The sequence below is a fragment of the Micromys minutus genome, assembly GCF_963924665.1.
Source record: "Micromys minutus genome assembly, chromosome: X".
Lineage (NCBI taxonomy): Eukaryota > Metazoa > Chordata > Mammalia > Rodentia > Muridae > Micromys > Micromys minutus.
This window is the reverse complement of record NC_137970.1, coordinates 13072955-13096953: the sequence shown is the minus strand read 5'-3', so window position 1 is coordinate 13096953 and position 23999 is coordinate 13072955. Positions and strand designations below refer to the sequence as shown.

The 23999-nt window shown below is 38.4% G+C and overlaps 1 protein-coding gene across 3 annotated transcripts in view; it reads left to right on the top strand.

The window, feature by feature from the left end:
• OTC (ornithine transcarbamylase) overlaps positions 1-23999 on the top strand; it is a gene marked incomplete at both ends in the record, with an annotated part of 63407 nt that overhangs the window by 8083 nt on the left and 31325 nt on the right. For all 3 annotated transcript variants that reach the window (XM_080910949.1, XM_080910950.1, XM_080910948.1), the window contains 3 exons: positions 5532-5670; positions 7384-7465; positions 17810-17897. In XM_080910949.1, coding sequence (XP_080767075.1) covers positions 5532-5670; positions 7384-7465; positions 17810-17897 — 309 coding nt within the window. The remainder of the gene's footprint in view (positions 1-5531; positions 5671-7383; positions 7466-17809; positions 17898-23999) is intronic.

Genomic DNA, 23999 nt, shown 5'->3' with positions numbered 1-23999 from the left:
AGACGGTATTTTCTACTGCAACATTTATGGAGAGTAGATTTTCTTCCTGCAAAACAAAGCCAAAAAAATGACACAAGGAGCTTTCAGTGGGGAAAGTGTATCCGCTCCTGGTTGTTGCTAGTACATTCTCTGGGCAATGGGTCAGGGCAACATTATCACCTGCAGCTGTTGAGAATCTAGCATGTGTTGTAGAGAGAATATGCTGTCCTTCACACTCAGTGGGAAGAATTCATAGTTTCTGTTGTATATAAATTAAACATTAAAGGCTTTGACCAAAAGATAGTCGAACATGATGTTTATTTGCCCCTTGTACTTTTGTACTCAAATCTTCTGTCAGTGGAGAAACATCAATATCAGCATCTTACAATGAGTCTCAGTGGTAGGGCACTGACCCTAAGCCTGAACATGAGCTTTTGACTTTTGACATATTCGAGAACAAATATGAGGAGATCTGGAAGACTTTCAACCTTTTCTTTCTTTCCTTCCTTCCTTCCTTCCTTCCTTCCTTTTTTTTTCTTTCTTTCTTTCTTTCTTTCTTTCTTTCTTCCTTCCTTCCTTCCTTCCTTCCTTCCTTCCTTCCTTTCCTTTCCTTTCCTTCCTTCCTTCCTTCCTTCCTTCCTTCCTTCCTTCTCTCTCTCTCTCTCTCTCTCTCTCTCTCTCTCTCTCTCTCTCTCTCTCTCTGTGTGTGTGTGTGTCTCTTTCTCCCTTCCTCCTTCAGTCTGTCCATCTGTCTGCCTGTTTCTCTGTCCTTTTTTATCCTGTCTTTCTTAAAAAGGAGTAATAAGATCTAGAAGTTAGAAGTTTTAAATCACTAAAAGGCATTGGTCCTCAGGGTTTTGCTTTTTGTTTTGTTTTGTTTTGTTTTGTCACAGAAATTAGGAATAAAATTTAAGGTCTTTGAAAAAAATACTCTTTTCATTTCATGAAACTCAACCAGAACTATACAATACAAAGTCTATAGTTTTCATTATTATTATTATTACTATTATTACTACTACTACTATTATTATTATTATTGTAGAGGTTAAAAGAGGGTGCCAGATGCTCTGGAACTGGAGTTAGAGATGTTTGTGAAGTACCATGTTGGTGCTAGGGATTGAATCTGGGTCTCCTAGAAGATCATCCAGCTGAGCCACCACTGCATCTCTCATCTATAGCTTTGATGTTGTTTGTTTTACTGAGACTGTAAATTCAGTGAATGCTCAGAGGTTAGAGAATCCTTCAGAGGATGGTAGGAAGAACAAGGATAGTGAATCCTTTAAGGAGACAAGTTTGAAAATCCAAATTTTGTGGATTCCAAAAATAACCAGATTCCTGAGCTTGAAGACTAGGCCCAAACTGAAGCCTTAAAATGAGCCCATGGGTTTCTGTTTGTTCCTGTTGTTAATGGATGTTAATCCAGCAGCTAAAGTGATATTTCCTATATTTCCTGAAACACAGGCAGTGGAGTTTTCCAACCTAACATTTCTTCCTTTAAAAATAACATTGGAGGAAGTCTCAAACCATATAATGGTAATGTGTTATCACACATGAAGTCTAAAGAGTTTATCACCTGCCATCATACATTGTTTATATTCCAGGAGAAAATGTTTTTTTTAAAACTTCCCTAATTGTGACATGATAAAGATTAAGCTACGTCTACAGATTTAGAAAACTTATTTTACAGAACCCCAGAAGAACACTGCAGTTGGCCTTAGAAATGCACAATTAGTCAAAAACTTAATTTTCAACAGCACCAGTGCATATATATGCCAAGTGTTTCTTAATGTGACTAATAATAATTGGTATCATCAGAATCTATAAATAAACAAGGTCTCAAATGGAGGGACTGAGACACCAACACAACCACAAAACCTCTGACCTACACTTAGTCCAGTCTGCAGAGAATACTGGGACTTGAGTCTAACATAAATCATCATCATAGAGACCAGAGAGATTTATCCCACAACTGATGGGAGCAGGTGCAGAGTCCCACAGCCAAATAATAGGTAGGGCTCTTGGGGAGTCCTGCAGAGGAAAGGGAGGAAGGATTAGAGGAGCCAGAATGTTCAGGGGCATCACAAGAACATGGCCCACAGAATCAACTGACAGGACCCAAGTGGACTCACAGAGATCAGGGAGCCTGTTTGGGTCTGACCTAGGTCCTCTGCACAAGTGTTATGGTTGTATAACTTGATGTTCTTGTGGGACTCCTGACAGGGGGGAAGTGAGGTTGTCTCTGACTCTTTTGTCTGCCATTGAGACCCTTTCCTCCTATTTGGTTGCCTTGTCCAGCCTTGGTGTGAGAACGCGTGCCTGGTCTTACTGTCGTTTGTTCTGCCATATTTGGTTGATGCCCTGGGAGACCTGCTCTTTCCTAAGTAAGGGGAAGTGCAGAGAGCATGTATCTGAAGGAAAAGGGAGATGAGAAGAGAAAATGGGGGAGGGCAGGAAGGGGAAACTGCATTTGGAATGTAATATATGAGAGAAAAATAATAAAATATGAAAAATTATCTAATATTCTCCATAAATATTATGAATCAAAGTTATCTGGTGTGTGATTTACAAGCATGGAGGTATTGTACAGAGTTTTATATGCTTTTATCTAGGATTCTAGAGGAAGAAAGGAACAGTCTGTTCTAGAAATTTCGTAGCAAAATGTTTTCTATATTTATAATTATTTTAAGTATTTTGTTATTCTTAGTCTAAATATTTTACTTTTAATTTTTACTATGCTTTGTAATATACATAATATGCCACTATGCTAACTCTTGAATGCTTACAGAAAATACTAAGCCCAATTGAAGCCATGGCAAAACAGTTCTTTTGTGTAAATAAAGTGTATTTTACAGATTTATGTTTAAAAAATTTATAAATATTTCTAAAATGCCCTTGTGTCTGTATGTGTACCACACAATTTTAGAAGCCTGTGAAGGTCAGGACATCAGATTCTGTGGTACTGGAGTTACAGGTAGTATGACCTACCATATGTATCCTGGGAGCCAACCCTGAGTTCTCTACAAGAACAGTGAACACAAATGACCACTCAGTCATCTCTCGGGCCCCACACTGAAAGTTACCCAAAATTTTGGAGATGACTGCTTTAAAACAAGTGCCTCATGCAGAGTGTATTATTTATGTATTTGATAAAGTTGAAGAGTCTTACATCACTGAAATAGGAATGTTGGCCAAAATATTGTTCCACACAAAAACTGAAAAGATGAATTTCTTTCTATATGTAGTGAAATACATCATTAGTAACTCATATCAAAACAGCCAACTGATTAGAAACTCCCCCACAAACTGTCAATTCATGTGGAATTACTCTTATTAATTCAAAATTCTGAAAGGTATAGTCCTACCATGTGTTCTAAAAATATGTACACATTTATTGAACTTAGAAAAACAAGCCAGTTCTGCTAGACAGTTATTTAGTGAAATTTGTCCAAGTTATCATAGATTATAGATTGGAATTAACAACTTGAGTGAATTTGTGATTGTCATACCTATGATCACATCATGTTGCCAAAATGTATACATAAGTTTCAACAGAATATATACCCAAATTGTTTTCTTATGATTGAATTCAAGTATGATCATCTTGTAGCATTTCTGTATGCTCCTTGTAAAATCTAATGGGCAGTAGATATGCTAAATCAATTTTCCCACAGTTTCTCAGTCTTTCTAATTGATATTCATCCCACCCAGTGTGATTTGAATCAGTTGTCATTAAATACAGATAGCAGCATGACACTGGGAACAATTTAATACAAGCTGGTCATTTCATACTCTGATCCTCAAATGAACAGGATGCTAAGAAGGTCTATTCCTGTTTGTACCGAGGCTAAGCCAATACTGACATTGTTCTCAGTGAGTCAACCTAGAAGTCAGAATCCCCCACACAGACTTGCAAAGCAGTTTTATTTAAAAAAATCAGTTAAATGATATATACATTATCGCTTACATATTATAAAATGGGCTACAGAAACCAAGCCAAGAGGATGGAGATTAACAAGGAATTTTTTTTAAATATGAAACTCCAGCCATTTTGACAGACATTATACACAAAAGCCAAGATAAGGAAACAGCCTAAGTATTCATCAACAGATGGGTGGATTGTGATGTACAGCATACATACACATACACATACTATTCTTCCTGTAAATATTCAAGAAATTCTTGCATTTGAGGCAACACAGTCTAACCGTGAGTACTATATAGTAAGTGAAATAAGTCATGAAAGGAGAGACATATACTTCAGGATCTGACTTGTATATGAAATAGGAAAAAGTTGAACTTAGAGATTGAGAGTAGAACAGTGGTTATTATGCTGAGATGGAAGAATGAGAGATGTTCGTCAAAGGGTACTAAGTTACTTAGGCAGGAAGAAGAAAATAATAGTTACTAACTAGTTCACTGTTTTGATGGCAGATTCAAAGAGGAGTCTTTAGTAAAATGGACCTTAATCTTGTCAGCTAGGGGGGGTGTGCGGGTGATAAGCAAAAGAACTTGTAGAAGGGTATTGTTTCTCATCATGACAAGTGATGTCCTAGATAGGGAAGAAGATTCCATTGGGGTGGTGGTGGCTGGATAAACATAAAACCTTTAATAACCTAGGAATTGGTTTTATCTTCATCAAAAACTGTTCTGGAAGAGTCCCTCTAGAAGACGTCCATAAATACAACATAAACAGTCACCCTCAAACACCTACACCAAAATGAGAAAACTAGAAACCAATTAGATTTGCTCTCAAATTGACCTCACCTTGAGGAACTGCAGGAAAAGAAACAGAGCGAACAAGTCTTAGGCTTGTCTTCCACCAGTAAAGGAGGTCAATCTGAATCAGATATGAGCTGAAGGCAAAAGGTGTCAATTTGCAAAGAATTTGTCAAGCTAAGAAATCATTACCATTGTTATATTATTATTGTTTATTATTTTACTCTCATTCCTGGAATACAAAAAAAAAAATAGCCAGAGAACTTTAAAACCTCTTTCTGCATGACACAAGAAAATCTCCAGGGCCAGCTGTGGTTTCATCCAGTGTCGAAAGGAGTACAAGTCTTCACAAAGCTATATGACAGTAGTAGGGGTAAATGACACACTTTTCTGTTGTGCATTACAAAGCTCTTGCACCGATTTCAATAACAGCAGGTAAGCTCTACATAATGGATATTATGCTGAGCATGGGTTCACATGATGTAAATAACTACACTCTTTTTGTTGATGAGAAACAGCTAGAGAGAGGTTGGGTAACATGCTTGAGGCTGTGTGGTTTAATAAGCAGCAAAGTTGTCCAGCAAGCTAATTCAAGTGTGTCTGAATTTGATTTCTTTCCACAAAGTCCTTTTTTTCTCTCAAGCATAACAATTACTGCATATGTAAAATGGAAACCAGAGCTACATTAATTTTATTAACGTTTTGCAGAGAGACATACTGCACCATGTAATCTGCTATGCTTGGATTCCAAGGATAGGACAATGGACCACCCCACAGCATTGTTTGTTCTTTTTTAATACACACAGTCCTCTTCTGACTTCTCCCTTCTTTTGTAGGTGTGGGAAACCAGTCCAGAGTCAAGTACAGCTGAAAGGCCGTGACCTCCTCACCCTAAAGCACTTCACAGGAGAGGAGATTCAGTACATGCTATGGCTCTCTGCAGATCTGAAATTCAGGATCAAGCAGAAAGGAGAGGTATGTGATATTTGCCTTTTCTTCTCTTCCATTACAAACCAATGGCCCCTTTTGATGAAGCTTTCCTAAAGCAGAAGGAAAAGAGGGTAGATTAAAATTCCTGAATGGTAGCTAAGTAATGAAACCTCACAGGCAAAGTAGTCACTTGGCACTGAGTGTCCAGGCCTGTAAACATGCATGAAAGGCAGTTATTCTATGACAAGTCCTTGCAATTTTTCTTTTAGATGAATGCTTAAATTCATACCTAACTAGATCTGAAACTGAGATATCATTTGTCTAGAAAGATTTTATTCTTATATATACCTTTACTCTGTGTTTTTTATCAGCTAAAAGTTAAAGATAATATGTTGTTTTAGCAACACACTTCTGTTCTGGATAATTATATATATATATATATATATATATATATATATATATGCTCATCATTAGGATGATATTCATAATGATGAAATTATGTTTAAAAACATTCCAATTATAAAGAGACAAGTAAATTCTAGTCAAATAGGGGATGAAATTGAATGTGGTGCTTAACCATGGGCATTGTTCTGCATTTTGAGCAATTTATGTTTCTAAATGCTAATGCAATGATTTCATTTAGAATGCTTAATTGTGAAAGCAGATTTGTATTCCGAATGTGTTCAAATGTTGTTTGTTTCTTTGTTTGTTTGCTTATGAGACTTGGTCTCAGCAGTTTTGGGTGACCTGGAACTTGATATGTAAATCAGGGTAGCCTCAAACTCACAGAGATCCACCTGTCTCTGTCTCCCCAGTGCTCAGATGTGTCATTTTGCATGGCTCAAAGTATTTGTTAGTTACCTTTTAAGATTTGGTCTGACTTTCTTACCTAGTTGGCTAGCTCTCTAAGTTCCAAAGAGACCAAGAGACACTCCGACTTCTATGGGCTGATGTTTTCATAGAACACCTGAAATGGGGGGAAAGGCATCCTTAGGTCACAGACCATTGCCCCTTAATGCTTTGCTGATTGGAGAACAGAAGAAGAGAATGCATCCTAGGCAGAAGTCCAATAATACAAGAGGACAGAGGAACAGCTCCACCCAATGCTTAAGCTCCCAGAGTGATTTCAAATGACTTTAGGAACAGAGCCTTTATGTTCTCTCATGAGGGAGACTAAGGAACATGAAGCTAAAAACTAGGGATCATCAGTGTACTAAGTGGGACTCTTAGTGTACCATGTTGGACAGAGCAGGATCTTGCTAACTGAGAAAGTTCTTCTGAATCAAACACCTTCATCACTGAAATTTTTATGAGGATTTTTATATAGTTCAATAAGATAATAATTCCAGTGTGAATTATTATACTTTGGAACAAGCTCCCAAATTGAACCCACTAATCAGTAATACTGTATCTCAAGCATAGTGACACTCACCTGTAACTCTAGGTCTTAAGAGGTGGTGATAAAAATGATCAGGAGTTCGAAGCCTGCCTCTACTACACAGGAAGTTCAGGGCTAGCCTGGGCTACATGAGAAACCTGTATCCAAAAATCATATTTCATATTTCTAATCTATGCTAATAATTTGTGTATAGTGAATAAGACACACCTTTAAACTCAGTTTTAAACAATGTCATGACCACTTATTCAGAAGTAGTAGATACTTGATATGTGTTTTTATTAGCATGTTGAAATATAATTCTTGATGTTGGCTAATAAGTGTACTTTGCATTTTAACCATCCTTTGTATTTGGTTTTCAGTATTTGCCTTTATTACAAGGGAAATCTTTAGGCATGATTTTTGAGAAAAGAAGTACTCGAACAAGACTGTCCACAGAAACAGGTGAGTCTACTGACAAGCTAACACTTGTGTTTAAGAGCTAGCCAGAGGGTGGAGACTTGGAGGGCTGAACCTGCTGGGGAGGTTTGTGTGCCTCTGTAGCAAACACAGAGAGCAGGTGTTTCACTGGAAACAACAGTACAGAGGTGTCTTTCAATACATGTAAAAAATTATACGCAGAAAGGTCAGTTTCATCTGTAGGAACAAACTGTCTAGAAACTTCAGACACTTCTTCATATTGATGGCAAAATGTAAGAAGACACAAATCCTGAGGCCCTAAACACATGGGGGAAATATGACTACTTTTATTTACGAGCTTTTTTCCTTTGTGTCTGTACTATTATATGGTGGGAATAGAACCTCTTCTGCATTAGGCAGCCCTTATGTTTCTCAGAGTTTATGTTGTACATATTGGGTCTCATCTCTCCAGTTACACCTAAGTCCTGGTAGATATTAGAATGTCTCAATAGCTAAGGATCAGCTGTTGTGCTTGTCCATCAAGGTACTACCACTCAATGTTTACCCTGGGGCCTCCTGGGACTTCTGCATTTCTATTGGTTCTGCAGTTTGATGCAGGCTTTGTTTCACCCTGATTGCAAGACCTTGTGAAGATTCTCTTTTTTCAGCTCCTGATAGCACGCCACACTTCACTCTGCTCATCTGGAACAGAGATACCAGAAGACCATCTTTACCTAAGTGTCCCTTTCTCAAGGACAGTGCAAGGAAAATCTAGAACATTTATTGCCTATAGGAGTTCTGCCTTAAAAGCAGAAAAAAAGATGTTTTTAGCTCTAGAGTTCCTCAAACGCCTATGAGGGCTCCGTGTTCCCCATCCCTTGGAAGTTGGTCTGGGGTACACAAAGAATGCACGGTGACAATGGTTCACCTAGTTCTACGACTGTTACGTCTTTTCTTGTGCTCTCCTCATTTCCATTCCAGGTTCAAGAATTAGAGATCACGTGAGGATAAGACTAGCTGGAAGCAAGCCTGCTCTGACTTCCAAATCTATTACTATCATTTTTGCCTAGACCCCAGGCAGGCGGAACAGAAGTGGTTGTCATTTACTAAAGCAATTATCTCCACAATAAGTTTCAAAGAGCTGATTTTCAGCCACAAATTACCCATTTTCTTTTTCCCCGTACTTCTCCACCAGACCTCCAGTAAATCAGCAGTGTGACCCAAGTGTGCAGAAAGAAGTGCACAAAAACATATTAGCAGATTCTTCAGTCCTCAGACGCCTCACTCTGCCTTAAAAGCACCAGAGAGCACCGTCTCAGGCTGACATGTTAACTAGTACTCTATTACTTGTGATTTGGTCTGATAGTAACAATGAAGTTCATCAAACAGAAAGCCAAAAACAAAACAAAACAAGACAAGACAAGATAGTGAATTTTACAAGGACGAAGTGACCTCAAAGTTCACTCATAAAAACAGCACCAAGGTTTGGCGCTCAAGACCATGCTTCTTATTAAAATAGTTCCTTTGCCCCTTGAGAGGAGGAAATGGGAAGAGGGAAAATATGTAAGATATCACCTTATCTTAGAAGTTCTATGAAGGAAACAGATGGCTCTGTTTTTCTCTTTAAATCTGTCTCCTGTAAGACATCTCTTTGGCATCTGAGCAATAGTGGGGAGAAATGAAGTAACCTGTCAGTAATTCTTAAACTCTTCCGACACTGATCTTCCATGAATCTAGCAGAATTTTATCTTTTAAAAAACACAACCATTGTTATTTTAAGAAAGATAGTCTTTTTTCCAAGCTCCCAAAAGAATTAGTATATAGGAACTTTATTTTTTTAAATTTTATTGGTGATTTTGTTTATTAACATTTCAAATGTTATTCCTTTTCCCAGTTTTCCCTTGGCAAACCCCCTATCCTGCCCCAACCCCCTGCTTCTATGAGAGTGCTCCCCCACCTACCCACTCCCACCTCACCGACCTAGCATTCCCCTACACTGAAGCATCAAGCCTTCACAGGACCAAGGGCCTCCCTTCCCTTTGAGGCCAGATAAGACCATCCTCTGCTACATCTGCAGCTGGAGCCACGGGTCATCCATGTAGATTCTTTGGTTGGTGGTTTAGTCCCTGTGAGCTCTGAGGGGGTCTGGTTGTTGTTCTTCCTATGGGGTTGCAAACCCCTTCAGCTCCTTCAGTCCTTCTCCTGACTCCTCCATTGGGGACTCTGTGCTCAGTCCAATGATTGGCCAAACCTCTGAGGAGGCATCCATATCAGGCTCCTGTCACCATGCACTTCTTGGCATCAGCAATAGTGACTGGGTTTGGTGGCTGAATACAAGCTGGATCCCCAGACAGGGTGGTCTCTGGATGGCTTTTCCTTCAGTCTCTGCTCCACTCTTTGTCTCTGTATTTCCTTTAGACAGGAGAAATTATGGATTAAAAATTTTATACAGGTGGGTGGCCACATCTCTCAACCAGGGGCCATGCCTAAATGAATATGTCTTGGTTGTTCTACAGTTATCTCTGTTTAAATATTATGCTTGATATTGAAATATCCTTGAACAATTTCCTTTATAATGGTGTATTAAATCTGCCAGCAATGGCAAGAATGAGTCTCTAATGCAATTTTTGATAACGACTCTGTGACAAGTGCATATTAATTATACGGCTCTCCTCACTCCAGCCTCACTCAAATGCTATGAAAGTGAGAGGAAAGAAAGCATGTTGAACTAGGTTTAGGAAATGGTCCAAGTACAGAGAGCTAACATATGGCAGACATGTGATTGGATGCTATTATTAAGTGTATTTTTAAAAATAGCTAGTTCAGTAGAAGCATGAGATAGTCCCAGTTTATTCTAGTGAAACTGTTGCCACGAATGGCACTAAGCATTTTGTTAGATGACAATTGTTTGTAAAGAAGCACTCTAAAACAAAATTGCAAACTCTATCAGCAAATGCATGGGGACAGGACTATTTGGCCTTTAAAATTTATGCTTCACGGAGTAGTTGTCATTATCTTCTGTAAATCCCTATGGATCTAATTGGACTTGGAAAGCTGCCAGCTAAACTCAGTAACAGACCAATGAGAGGGAAAAGCTGACGACAATGCTTACAAAAATGACAAAGCCCAATGGAAGCCACGACAAAACTGTTCTGCTGTTTAAATGTGCATCACTGGGGGAATAGACATGGGGATCTTGCTTGTGCACCTTTTCACAGCACTTGCACCCCCACTTTCCTATATGCTTAGCAATGGTGGTCCTTGGGTAGACTTTGGAAACAGATACAACATATGTCCTTGGCATTTGGAAGAAAAAATACATTGTATCTAATCGTCTATTACCAGGACGGAATTGTACATCCCCTGGGATGGGCCAATTCTTATAGTTTAGTCCTTGAGGATTCCATCTGAAGCCTGAGATCCAGGGATCCAGCAATATCTCTACTTATCTCAGGAACTGGAACAAGGTTATCCACTCACACTGATTATTTATGAAACATGTATATTAAAGTCTAATAAACTTATAGGGAAGCAAACACATCCATGAGTATATGATAGTTATGTGGATTCTTATCAATAAATACATTACTGTTACAAACATCCAAGAAAGTGGATGTTAACAGCACTCAGAAGCCCTTTGCATCTATCCAGCTTTATCATCAAGCTGCTACACATCCATCCAAGGATAACCATTATTTAGGTTTCTACTACCACAGATGAGCTCTGCCTGTTTTCAACCTTTATATTGAAAGAACCATTCAGCATGGGCTCTTTTGTGTTTGTTTCTTTGCTTTGCATTATGTTGGTAAGATACTATCTCTGTCTCTGTGTGGAGTTGTAGATCATTCATTCCACATCCCTCAGTGTATGCCTCCCTGGCAAACTAGGCAATTCTCCTGTGTATCTACTGGCAATTGTACTCTTTTATTGTCAATGAATTGGGTAGATAGACAGATGATACTTTTAAAAATCTTAGTAAATGCAGTAGCTGATAGTAAAATGCACAGGGAATTAAAAGCAATGGTTCTTTTCATTATTTAATATGGACATGTTACTTTCAAGGTGAAATTGAAGATGGTACTTCAGCAGCTGCTTTAAATTCATTAATTTTACATAGACACAAATACAGAAAGTGGGATGCTATTCTGAAGCTATGATGGCAAATCATAGAGAGGTTAATGATGACCTCAGTCCCACTAGCAAGAGATATCAGATCCCTCCTCCTTACACTGAATGAATTCTTACTTACATCCATGTTCTGAAGTGCACAGAAATATGCAAAGAAAACAAGGAGCAGCCTAAGATTGATTTCATTTTCTCAAACCAAAATTGAGAAATTAACAGGAGAAAAACAGTTGAATAAAAATAGCTGGTATGAAAGCAAGAAAAAATGCAAGAGGTAGAAGGGTTCATCTGAATGAAGGGTAATGGGAGGGTAGAGAGCTATCTTTCTGTTCTTTCTGCCATGGCTGTTCATGGAGGTTTCAAATCCTTTAATACCCTTTGAATTATCATGACCCAGGCCTGAGAAACTAGCAAATAGTTGACTTAGCCTTTGGATATGGGTCTGAGTTTCTTTCTGACCAATTTTTAAAAGAGAGAGAGAGAGAAAAAAATCGCTTCTCAGAAGTGATCACTATCCAACCCTTAGCATTTCACATCAAGCTTGACACAGTTAGAGCCATTTGGGATGAAGGGATTCTCAATTAAGAAAATGCCTCTATAATATTTTCCGGTAGGCTATGCTGTAGGGCTTCTTCTTGATTAGTGATTGATGCCAAAGGGCCCAGTCCAGTGGGATTGGTACCATCCCTTGGCTGGTAGGTGGTCTTGGGTTCTATAAGAAAGCAGGCTGAGTAAGCCATAAGGAGCAAGCCAGTAAGCAGCACTCCTCCATAGCCTCTGCATTAGCTCCTGACTCCAGGTTTCTGTCCTGCTTCAGTTTTTTTCCCCTGAATTCCCTCAGCAATGGAAAATGACCTGACAGGTCCAAGATGAAATAACCCTTTTCCTTCCCTAGTTGTTTATGGTCATTGGTTTTATCACAATAGAAACCCTAAGACAGGGGCACACCTTTGGTTTTTCTCATGAACTAATACAGTCTTAAAAATGCTTTCTCCAACCTGTTCTTCCCACTTCTGTCACTCATGTTCATGCTAGATATGAATCTACTTTGTAAAACCAGGAGGGAAATGGAAGAATATCAGATTAGTCCCAAGTTGCTGCCACAGAATGACTTTCACCTGATAGTTTATAGTGTGGATCGGACATGACAAAAAGTCTTAAACTTCTTTTGTGTGTATATGTGTATATTTCCCATGTGCTCAAATGTCTGTGTATGAATGGATGCATGAATGTACATGTGCAAGGCACAAGACAACCTAGGGTGTCATTACTCATTCACTATTTACCTTTTCTTATTTGTTTATTCTTATGAGACCAACCATCTTACTGGACTGGACCTTGCAAGACAGGCTAGGCTGATTGGCCATTAAGCCTTGAGAATCTGCCTGTATCAGCTGCCCAGCACTGGCACATACTGCCAAGTCAAGATTTTTTAACATGGGTTCTGGGGATTATATTGAGGTCTTCATGCTCACTGGAAAGAAGTTTAACAAACAAGCATGTCTTCAAGAGTTGTTGGGTTTCCTTTGCCCGCATCACAGTTCCACCCTTCAGTAGTGCTCATCATTTGGCCTGGCATATGGTAGAAGTGTATAATAAATATTTTCTTGATGGGAATTCAGTATTCAACTTTGTTTATGTTAACTTTACATGTTTATATACAAATGTAGTGCTTAGGAATGGTCATCATTTGTAACCATCACTGATTTCACAGAAGTAGTTGACTTAACAGATTTGAAACTTCTGTTCTTTCCATCAACACTATGGAACTTTTTAATGAAGATGAAAAGAGCAAGAGCTATTAGGTTGGGAATGGTCCCTCTCTCCAGAGTCAATGTCCTTTGTTCATCCATCAATGCATTCAACAAATAGTCCTGATACACTTAAAATCTGACGTCTTTATATTAAATGTTGTGACTTGATTAACAGTAAACAAAGCATGGGATACCCTTTGCCCTCATGGAACTTACTTTATAGGATATAGAGAGACAACTAATAATAGACCTAATACGACAGAGTATGTTGAATAAAGACACCTACTTTCAGCACAGAGATTTAATGGGTCTAATGATGAAACAGAAAAGTTTGTACCATTAATAGAATTCAGGCTTTTACCCTGGATGAAACAGAAAAATCACCTGGGATTTCTGGGAAAAGGAGAACCACAGTTTAAGTTGCATTTCATAAGTTACCCTGACTGCTCTATTGAAAATAGACTGCGTGGGTAAGGGGCACGGAAACACGACAAGTGTGTCAGTGTGGTGAGAGCTGGAGATGGGGCAGGGGAGGCTAGAATCAGTGTGGCAGTCATGAGCAACCTAGGAGGGACAGATTCTAAATATGTTTTTGAAAGGAGATCTGAAGAGACTAAATTTGCTTGGCAAAAGATAGATGTTAAGAACGACTTCAAGATCTCTGCCTGAGCAATGATGAAAGCTGCAGGTGGAATGTGCTGAAAGGGAATAAACAAATGTTCATTATTGCTTGTATTGAGATCAAGATCTCTCTTAGACATACAGATGTTGTAAAAGAACTTGAATATGAGTCTGAAGTTTGCAAATAAGACCAAGAATACAGATGTTTAGGTGTCATCATCATAGAGATAGCTTTCAGAGCCATGGAACTTGATATAATGACTGCAGATTATGAGAAGAGGACTGAGAATTGACCCTGGAATGTTCCAATGTTTACAAGTCATGAAAAATAGTAGAAACCAGAAGTCATGGGTGTTTAAATAAGGTACTACATTCACTTTCAAGTATCAAGACCAAGGAGGAAAATTACCAATGTAAATATAAAACCAAGAAAGTGTGATATCCTGGGGGTTATAGAACTATCCAGAAGAGACTGGTGCTCTGCTTTGTTGAAGAGATTGAGAAATAAGAGGGGTAAAAAGACTGAAGAACGAGGAGGTCACAGTCATGTTGATGAAAGGAGTTATGCATCAGCGATGGCCAGCAAAGCTTTATAGAGCTGAAATGAGAAGAGAGAAAGGGGCTGATTGGAAAGGAGCGAAGAATCAAAGTTATGAAGAATTAAAGTTATTCTTGAAAGTGAATGTGGTGCCAAGGAAAAGTGTTTTTATTAACTATTGAGTATAGTTCTTAGAGATTAAGACACGAGATAAAGAATTGATAATGTCCATGAACACTCAAAAGGGGTTGACTTCAAGTGTGTGAATGGAAGCAAGCATGAGACAAAGATGACATGTAGGCTGTTAAGCATTTTGAGTAAAGTTCTAAAGAATGTGGGTGATTTGGACGTGTCAATAAGACAGTAGGAAGAGACATGGAAACAGAGATGAGACGTTTATCTATGCTTATTGATAAATAAAGCAGAGCACGTGGATACCGATGGTGGCGAGTGGAAGTTCTCTGATGGCTATAATATGCTCACTGAAGTAGAAAATAGGCCCAGTTGTTGAATATGGAGGCTACTTACAAAGTCCTTGTATATCAGTCACACAACCACTTTCTTACTACTTCAGCTGCAGTCATTCTAGTCTGAGTTCTGAACTCTCATCCAACCTTGACAAATGTCTCTCTTAACTGGTCTCCTTGATGCTGGCCCTTTATTTATATATCCCATTAAAATCAAAGCCTAATTGTGTACTCATCTATTCCAACCTTCAATAGATCTCCACTTCTCTCAGGCAAAAATCAGGTTTTGCCTTTTCTTTTCACCTTCTACTTCTCACACACTCTGTGTTTTCCACGCCCACCTTCTTTCTATATCTTATGTCAGCCAGTTGTGACCATTGCACAAAACAGGTAACTAGTCTGCCCCCATATGTTTCTCATGGTTCACACTCACATATTCCTCAACCTTCACACAAACGCTCCTCACTCAACATGGTTTCAGTGACCATGACACTCAAAATGCCAATTCCAGTCTTATATTTCCTGATACCCTTTCTTACTCAAATTGTATAATTTTTACCAGTATATAACCTGGAATATATTTAGCTTACTCACTCCCTTTATAGTCAGTCTTTCACCACTAGAATATGTTACAGAAAAGCAAGGAATTATAGTTTATGAAATTTCTACAATAGCATCTACTAGACTGTTTCCCAGGGGAAAATCAAGGGGGATAGGTGTGTAAAGTGCCAGCAAGTGCTCTGATTTGTATTGTAAGATTCAGGACACACTGACCTCTAGTACAGGACGGACATAGTGACATAAAGGATGGTTATTGTAGCTTTTAATGCTTATTTTTTATAATAGAAGTTTTCAAGTAAATACAAATGTGGAGTGACCAGTACTTCTTATGTCAATGTTAACAATTGTTAGCATATTGTTTGCCTTAGTTTCTCTACTTCCTCTCACTGCTAAAGTATTTTTAGTGAAATGAAAACAATGACATTTAATTCCCTAAAACGTCCCTTAGTATTATGCAAGCATACAGACTATTTTCCTCAGTAGCTGCAATATCATTAACAAAACGATCTCTTAATAATATTTAATAACACTCTGTCCTGATTTGGGTTTCTATTGTTGTATAAACACTATGTAAAAACATCTTTGGGAGGAAATGGCTTATTTCATATTAATTAGAACTGTCAGGTCAAAATTCATCATGAAAGGAATTCAGGGCAGACACTCAAGGCAGGAACCCAGAGGAAGGAGCAGATACAGAGAAACGGAAGTGTGCTGCTTATTTTCTTCCTCCTAGCTTACCCATCCTGCTTTCTCATAGAACTTAGGATCACTACCCCAGGGATGGCACCACCCACAGTGGGCTGAGTCCTCTTGCATCAATCACTAATAAAAGAATCCTACAGGCCTGCCTAAAACCCAATCTTATAAAGACATTTTCTCAATTGAAGTTCATTCTTCACAGATGGTGCTGGTTTGTGTCAAACCGATTGAAAAAAAAATCTAATCAGAACATATTAAATAATCAAATATTATTATTCAAATTGTGTTAATACAACAGTGAAGAGTGTCATAAAATTTTGAGTCAAACTTCCATTTTTTAGCCAAACTTCCATTTGTAGGTTCAGAATTCCTCACCCAGTTCAATGGGTGATTAATGATTTTCTTCACACAAAATAAATCCCCCAAGCAGATGGGATTAGCAAGTTATGACAGTTATATATTTCTAGAACATAAATTTGACATATTGCAACATAAAGGGTAAAGTATATTTGCAAAATACTTCAGACAAGTATTTATTTTGAAATTATGCTTCTTTTGCCTTTTATTTATATACTGGAACAATTCTGCACATGACTCTATCTCAGGTGGCATAACACAGTTCTGGTCAGCCATCACCATCTCCTACAAATTTGCCTCAGATTCTATATCAAATGCCTCTGCCAGTTGTCCTCACCGAGTTTAACTGTGGCTTGAGACAGACTCCTATGTATCTAGTTCTCTTCACCCTATCAACAGATGTGTTGTGTGTGCTCAGGCATCTGTAATGCACTAAACATGCAAAGACAGTGGGAAAGCAGGGAGGTAATGCCCTGGTTGGCACTTAGCTTTCTCTTCCTTCCTTAGAAGATGAAGAAGGCCAGTAACCTGTTATCTCTTAGTGACTTTAAGCTACTATCTTAGCACTTGCTTTATTATTATTTTTTTTAGTTTTCCCATACTTTAAAACTTAAAGTATTATTTATGAGTAGAAAAATGAAGATATGAAATATGCCCTTTAATGTTGACAAATGCACACATCTGTGTGACCTGGAAGCTCTATGAAGATGTAAAATATTTCAATTATATTCTCCCATGCTGCAGCGACAGCCATTTTAATTCGTTCTAATTTCAATACTTATTCCTAGACATTTTCCAACACTAAATATTTACTCTCTCATTTAGCATGATGTTTCTGAAGGTTCGTTCTTTTTTTATTACTGATTATACCCCAGTATAATCCAAGGTATCCCATATAGCTTCAGTTTATTTCTCTGTCCTCCTTGAAGGATATATTTCTATAATTTGAGAGTTTAAAAGTAGGTAGAGTTCCCCGGGGAGAGCAATGTCCCATTATTGCCACTTCTTGGGGGGAAAAATGAGGGAGTGATATAAGCGTGCACACAAAAGTATGTTAAGTATATTTTTGCACACAATTCTATATTCACCTATCTATTTATCATTTTGTTATGCGTGGGGAATTTTCTACCAGAGAGGTTGAAGAGATCTGAGGTGAATATTTTTCAATTGAGATGGGTGATGCTAGTGCCAATGCCTCATAACTTTGGTTTGCCTCTTAATTAGTTTTGTTTTCTCCAGAAATTGACTGTCTCTTTCTTATTTGTAGGCTTTGCTCTTCTGGGAGGACACCCTTCTTTTCTTACCACACAAGACATTCACTTGGGTGTGAATGAAAGTCTCACGGACACAGCTCGGTTTGTAGAACTTTTCTTCTTTCCAAGTTTATTTCAAACTCTGATGGGCTACTCTAAAAAAGAAGATGATGCTTCCACGTAAATAATGCTTTCCCCTCTCAATGTCTTTTGTACCTTCTCCCCTTCAGACTAATGCTCAAAATGCCTCTCTTTCATTCTGTAGCCCCTTTCTACAAGTGCCTTAGCTTGCTCCCATTGCTATGAGAAAGACCAAAGTCAAAACAATTTGTGGAGAAATTGGTTATTTTATCTTTTTTTTACCACTTTATTTTTTTTAAAGAGGGATACATATACAGATTTTTAAAGGCATTTTGGCATAACACTATATGAATATTTTTTGTCAGTACTTAATTCATTTAGAGGTTTGATAGCATGCAGTGAAATCCTACTAGTTACCATAAGCATGAAGTACATGTAGGACAGAACGTAACATGGAAACAGATTTATTGGTGAGTATAGATTAAACATAATGATCTGTGAATACCAAAAATTTCCTCAAGGCTATATTCTTAGCTCTTGGATTATTAATGATTTAAGGTCCAGGTGTACCACACTCTGAGAGGGTGCTATACACTTATTTTTTTCCCTAAGAAGGAATGAGGCTTTCATTTTTTTGTTTTGTTTTCTTTTGTTTTTGGCCTTTGTTTTTCTTGAGCTTCACACAGTCTGTGAGATGTTTCTGGGGTGTTCAGAGCTTTCTCAGGTTAGTATCCAATTATCAGTGACTGTATATTATGTGGGTTATTTTATCTTAAAGTCCATGTAAGACCATTTTAAGATGAAATTAACGTTTTTCTAACCAAGTGAAGAAAGCCAGGGGAGGAACTCAAGACAAGCCAGGATGCAGGAACTGAAGCAGAGGCTATAGAAGAATGCTGTTTCATAGCTTGCTCAACCTGCTATCTTAAACCACCCAGGACCACCTGCCTAGGAGTAACATCACTCAAACCGAGGGGGTCCTCTTCTACTGATTGGCAATCAAGAAAATTTCCCCAGAGGCAATCTGATGGAAGCATTTTCTCAGTTGAGGTTCCTCTTCCCATTAGACTCTAACTTCTATCAAGTTGATTTAAAAAAACCTAATAAGATCAATATTTAAGTTTTTATTTCTTAGCAATTTATTTTTTATTTTACGTGTATGGATGACCTTCTTCTGTTTGTATGACTGTGCAAAATTCAAATGCTTGGTGCACTCTGAGACCAGAAGTAAGCATTAGATACCCCAGGATTGGCATTTCTGAGGGTGGTGAGCTGTCGTTTGAGATGGAATTGAACCTGGAAAAACAAGCAGTGAAACGAACCACTGAACTATCAGTCCATACATTTAGCAATTTTATAGAGGATTATTATGAAATCCCTAACTTAATATAATTAAAAATGCTATCCAGATGACTCTTCCACGTGACAATCAAGGAAATGAGAGTATAAGGAAAATGCCACGTTCAATGAGTCATAGCTCCTCTGTATCAACACTATGGATAGTTAACACTTATTGGATACTAACTGTGGGCAAGTGTTCTAACTTATGAACCCTAGTAACAATACAAACAGATTGACACACGAAAATGAGACAACATAATCACGTGCACACATGATAGCTGGTAAAGCACACAGTCTCCAAGTTCGAGGTCTTAATATAGCACGGTTTGCTAAAAAATAATTACAGACCTTTAAAATACATACTCATTGAGAAGCTAGCACAGAACGGCTCTACTCCATTCAATATGTACTCTTCACCATGCACACTAGCCAGCAGCCAAAACCTAGGAGAAGTGATCACGAGAAGGCTGTATTTATTTCCAAGCCACCTTCCAGAAATGGACCACAATCAATGGCAACAACACTACATTGGCCAATACTAGTAGGTCACACTCAGCTAGAGGAAAGCTGGGGCAGCAAAATGACTTTAACTCCTATATAATGTTGAAACATTAAAACATTGGTCTTCTGACTTCCTGTGTAATAATCTTATGACTGTATCACCTTTAGCTCATAAATCCAAAAAATGTCTTTGTTAAATGTTTTATAATAGTAGAGAAGCCTAACTTTCCCTCTTAACAACTTACGACACAAAGCAACTCTTTCCAGATAAATGTCTGCCTTTTTTTTTCTTTTGATAGCTCCTTTGGTATACTAGCTAGAGACTTTGCCTTGGTTGACTTGCTAAAGAGATGTCAACAACTTATCTTCAAGCCTTTTATGTTTGAAGATGTTACATTATTTCATATAAAGCAATGAGTGTACTAAAATGCAATTTCATTGTTCTCTGGACAGTAGGGACACAGAGAATAACGGAACACATATTAGAACATATTTTCAAGTATGCTGCTACTAACTGAGATTATATTTGCCTAGTAATTCTGATTCCACAAAAGTAAAGCAGACTTAATTCATAAGCAAATAACTAAAGCAAACAAAAGGAAAATGACAAAGCTACCCTTAGGAGAACGGTTTTGATGGAGTGGCACCAGAAAGCATCATGTGAGCAGCAGTGAATAACTAGTGTATGAACTAAAGGTTGCAACAGAACCAAGCTGACTGAGTATCCAAGAGAAGGTCAAGCAGTATAGGCTGGCAGCTAGAACAAGAATAGGGTCCAGGAATGAATGGACACTTAAGGATGCTCAAAGCAAGAGTCAAATATCTAACTATAGTTGAGAGCTGGGAATGAATATTAACATGTGCTTTTCTTTGCCTACTCTCCAAGCAATGCCCACAGCTTGTGAGGATTTAGAGAAGCTCCACACATATCCTGAACAAAGCAATCTATTCACAAGCCCCCACAGAACTGTGACCTCTTGCGTTCTTATAATGATTTCTATTGTTGTGTTTGGAAGAATAAGGATAAAATTGGATCCATATAATTCTTTCTGATCACTAAATGGTTAAATAAAAATAGTAGTTACTTCCTCAATGATATGTCTTCAAGGACATTTACCACAGACCCTCTTGTGGTAAAGTTTTGTCAAACTTTGGTGAAATAAACATTATTGGCCCAGTTTTTAGACAAAGAAGCTGTGACACACAGAAGTAATGAAACTTGGTTGCTACGTTGGCATTTACACGTTTTGATTACCCACGATGCTCTTCTATCCGTGGAAAGAAATGTCACAGAAACTCCTGACTTGTTGGGGCTCCCTGAGACATTGCTGAGGTTTGGTCTTAACTGACTTGCTATATTAGCCCTCACAGGTCTTGACACAGGCATACCTATGGCTATGATTGATTTTAACAATAAAAAACCAAATACAATCAGCAATGGAACCGACGCATGCAGTAGAGTTCAGGAGAAACTGTGAGCAAATTTCCAAACCTGTTCCTGTAGAGTCATACTGGATATACTTAATTCCTTGAACGAGGTCATGTGACACCATATATGAACTGTTAACAAAAAGAGGCCCACAGTAGACTCACTTGTCAAGTTTTACTGAAGACTGGTCATATTAGCACACTCTACCTGACATGCAACCAAATTCATGCCCCATCCCCCCAAGAGAAAGCATGTGTTTACTTCAAGTCATGTTGTTAATAAAAACATTTTAGGCACAGTGTTCTCAGTTCCTGGGAATAGTGGAAACTCACCCAAATGAAGTTCCCAGATGTTCTTTCAAGAACCAGCCTTAGTTTAGATCTTTTAAAGGGTACCAGGTTGCTTTGCTTTGTTAATAAAAAGTTTTCCAACATTGTTTCCTAAGTTAAATGAAGGACTTCTAATACGTAAGATCCACTTTCGGGAGGAGGGGATGGTGTCATCTGTTTCTTCTATTTGTGTGTGTGTGTGTGTGTGTGTGTGTGTGTGTGTGTGTGTATGGTGTTCGTGTGGTTATTTCTGCTCTTGGAAAAGGAACAGGTTAGCTATTGGGAAAATTGCATTAAAAGTCTTAGCCTCAAGTACATATATTTACATAAACACCTTGGGTGACCCTGGGAGCTGGAGAAGTATGTATTTGCTCAGTGGTTTAAAAAAAGAAACTCCACAGGCTCCCTGTGAGAGAATTGTGGAAGGCCATACCTCAAGGGCAGATGCAATTAGAGGAAAAAGAGAATACATGTATTCCAAATATAAGAAGAAACTGGGCTGGGGGGGGGGGTTGCCACAAAAGAGCAGCAGTTATTGTAGAAATGTGACTTTCTTCTGTGTATCCCATGACTTCTTAATCTGCCAAACTATCTCACAAACAAGGTATTTGGAGATTCAGAAATTCAATAAACCCAAATTGAAAAAGACAAAGGAAACGCACTGCCTTCCAGAGAAGCAATTGAACAGGTGGAGGAGGGAAGTGAATCTTAATGGCATCTACTCTGCAATGTGCACTGAGCAGCCCTTAGCAGTTGGATCCTTTGCCTTTTGTAGAAGTTAACTTTGGAGGATGCAACGGCAAGAGAACAATGCGCGGCTGACACTGATTGATGGCAACTGCTTTTCCAATCTACCTGCCTGGCTGCTTTGGGGACCTGGGACAATAACATGTGCCTGTGTATTGGTGGAAGATGAAAGTGGGGTGAGGATTCAATAAGATGTAGCCACTGAAAGCAAAGCTGGCCGTTCTCTTGGTAGCTGTTAGATGCAGTTTCCAGAATATCACTTATTCTCTTAAATTATTTAATTATTCAAAAACGGTTGTTATATGCCAGTTTTTTTTAAAACTAATCATTGTTTCACCATTGAGAATCAAATGCTGATTGTGCCAAACAAGATCTTGTGTGGGGTGGGACTAAACACTATTGCTCTGTTAAAGAAGTAAATAAGTGTAGGTTGAACGCGATGTTAGGATCGAGATACATATAAGTGTACATAAATATGTGTATCCTCAATCTTACTTACTACTAAGGGGAGAAAAATTAAATGAAGCCATATGTACTGAGTGCCTATAGTCTGTCTGGGTTACCTAGAAAGACTGCTTCAGAAAATCAAATCAAAACAAAAATCAACCAGGGAATGAAAAATAAAAAACTGGATAATAACTATCTAAACACTCCAAGATATATCTTATGGAATGTCAGTGAAATGTATTCATCCATCTGGTATCTCATCAGCCTGTCTAGGCCTATTGAATAGCAACTCTGATTTTCTTCCTTGTCATTTCCTTATCTCCCTAGAACACAACTTTCTTCTCATTACTGCTGTGAGTTTGCCTCTTTCAAATATGTCATCTGAGTAGAGTTTCACCTTGTGGCCTTCTGTGACTGGCCTAGTTCATTGGGCATAATGTCTTCCAGGCATAGGTATAGCTTCTGCAAATGGTAAGACTTCCTCTCACTGAAGGAAGACTGACACTTCATTTTATTCATCTACCACATTTTCATTGTCCACCCATATGTTGGTCTGGTGGCTTCCCCATCTCAATTCTTATGACCAGTGCTGCCAGGAACGTGAAAATATGAATGTCTTTCAGTCTTAATTTCAGAATTGTCAGCATCACAGGCTAGGATATGCACCATTTTTAATATGCTGAGGACATGCCTTATTCACGCCCTGATTCCTATACCTATTTACACTCCAACCCAGGACACAAGGCTTTGTTGGGGTTACCAGCTTCACCTCCACTTATCATTTGTCTTTTTGATGCCATCCATTCTAACAGGTGTGGCATGATAGCTTAGGGTGGCTTTGGCTTGCATTTCCCTTGGGATCACTGGTGGACATGCTCATTGGACATACATGTTGAACAGCATATAGATTCTTTGCAGAAATGCTCATTCAAGTTTCCATTTTGAAATTAGGATTTGTCTCTGTATTGAGTTGTAAAACTTCCTTAAATAATTGGCATTTTGACCCCCATACTCAGGTACATGCTTTCCGAACACCTTTTCTTCTTCTTCTTCTTCTTCTTCTTCTTCTTCTTCTTCTTCTTCTTCTTCTTCTTCTTCTTCTTCTTCTTCTTCTTCTTCTTCTTCTTCTTCTTCTTCTCCTCCTCCTCCTCCTCCTCCTCCTCCTCCTCCTCCTCCTCCTCTTCCTCCTCTTCCTCCTCCTCCTCTTCCTCCTCTTCCTCCTCTTCTTCCTCCTCCTCCTCCTTCTCCTCCTCCTCCTTCTTCTTCTTCTTCTTCTTCTTCTTTTTACCCAAATTGCCTTTTTGCTCTTCTGAATGGTTTTTTCATGCA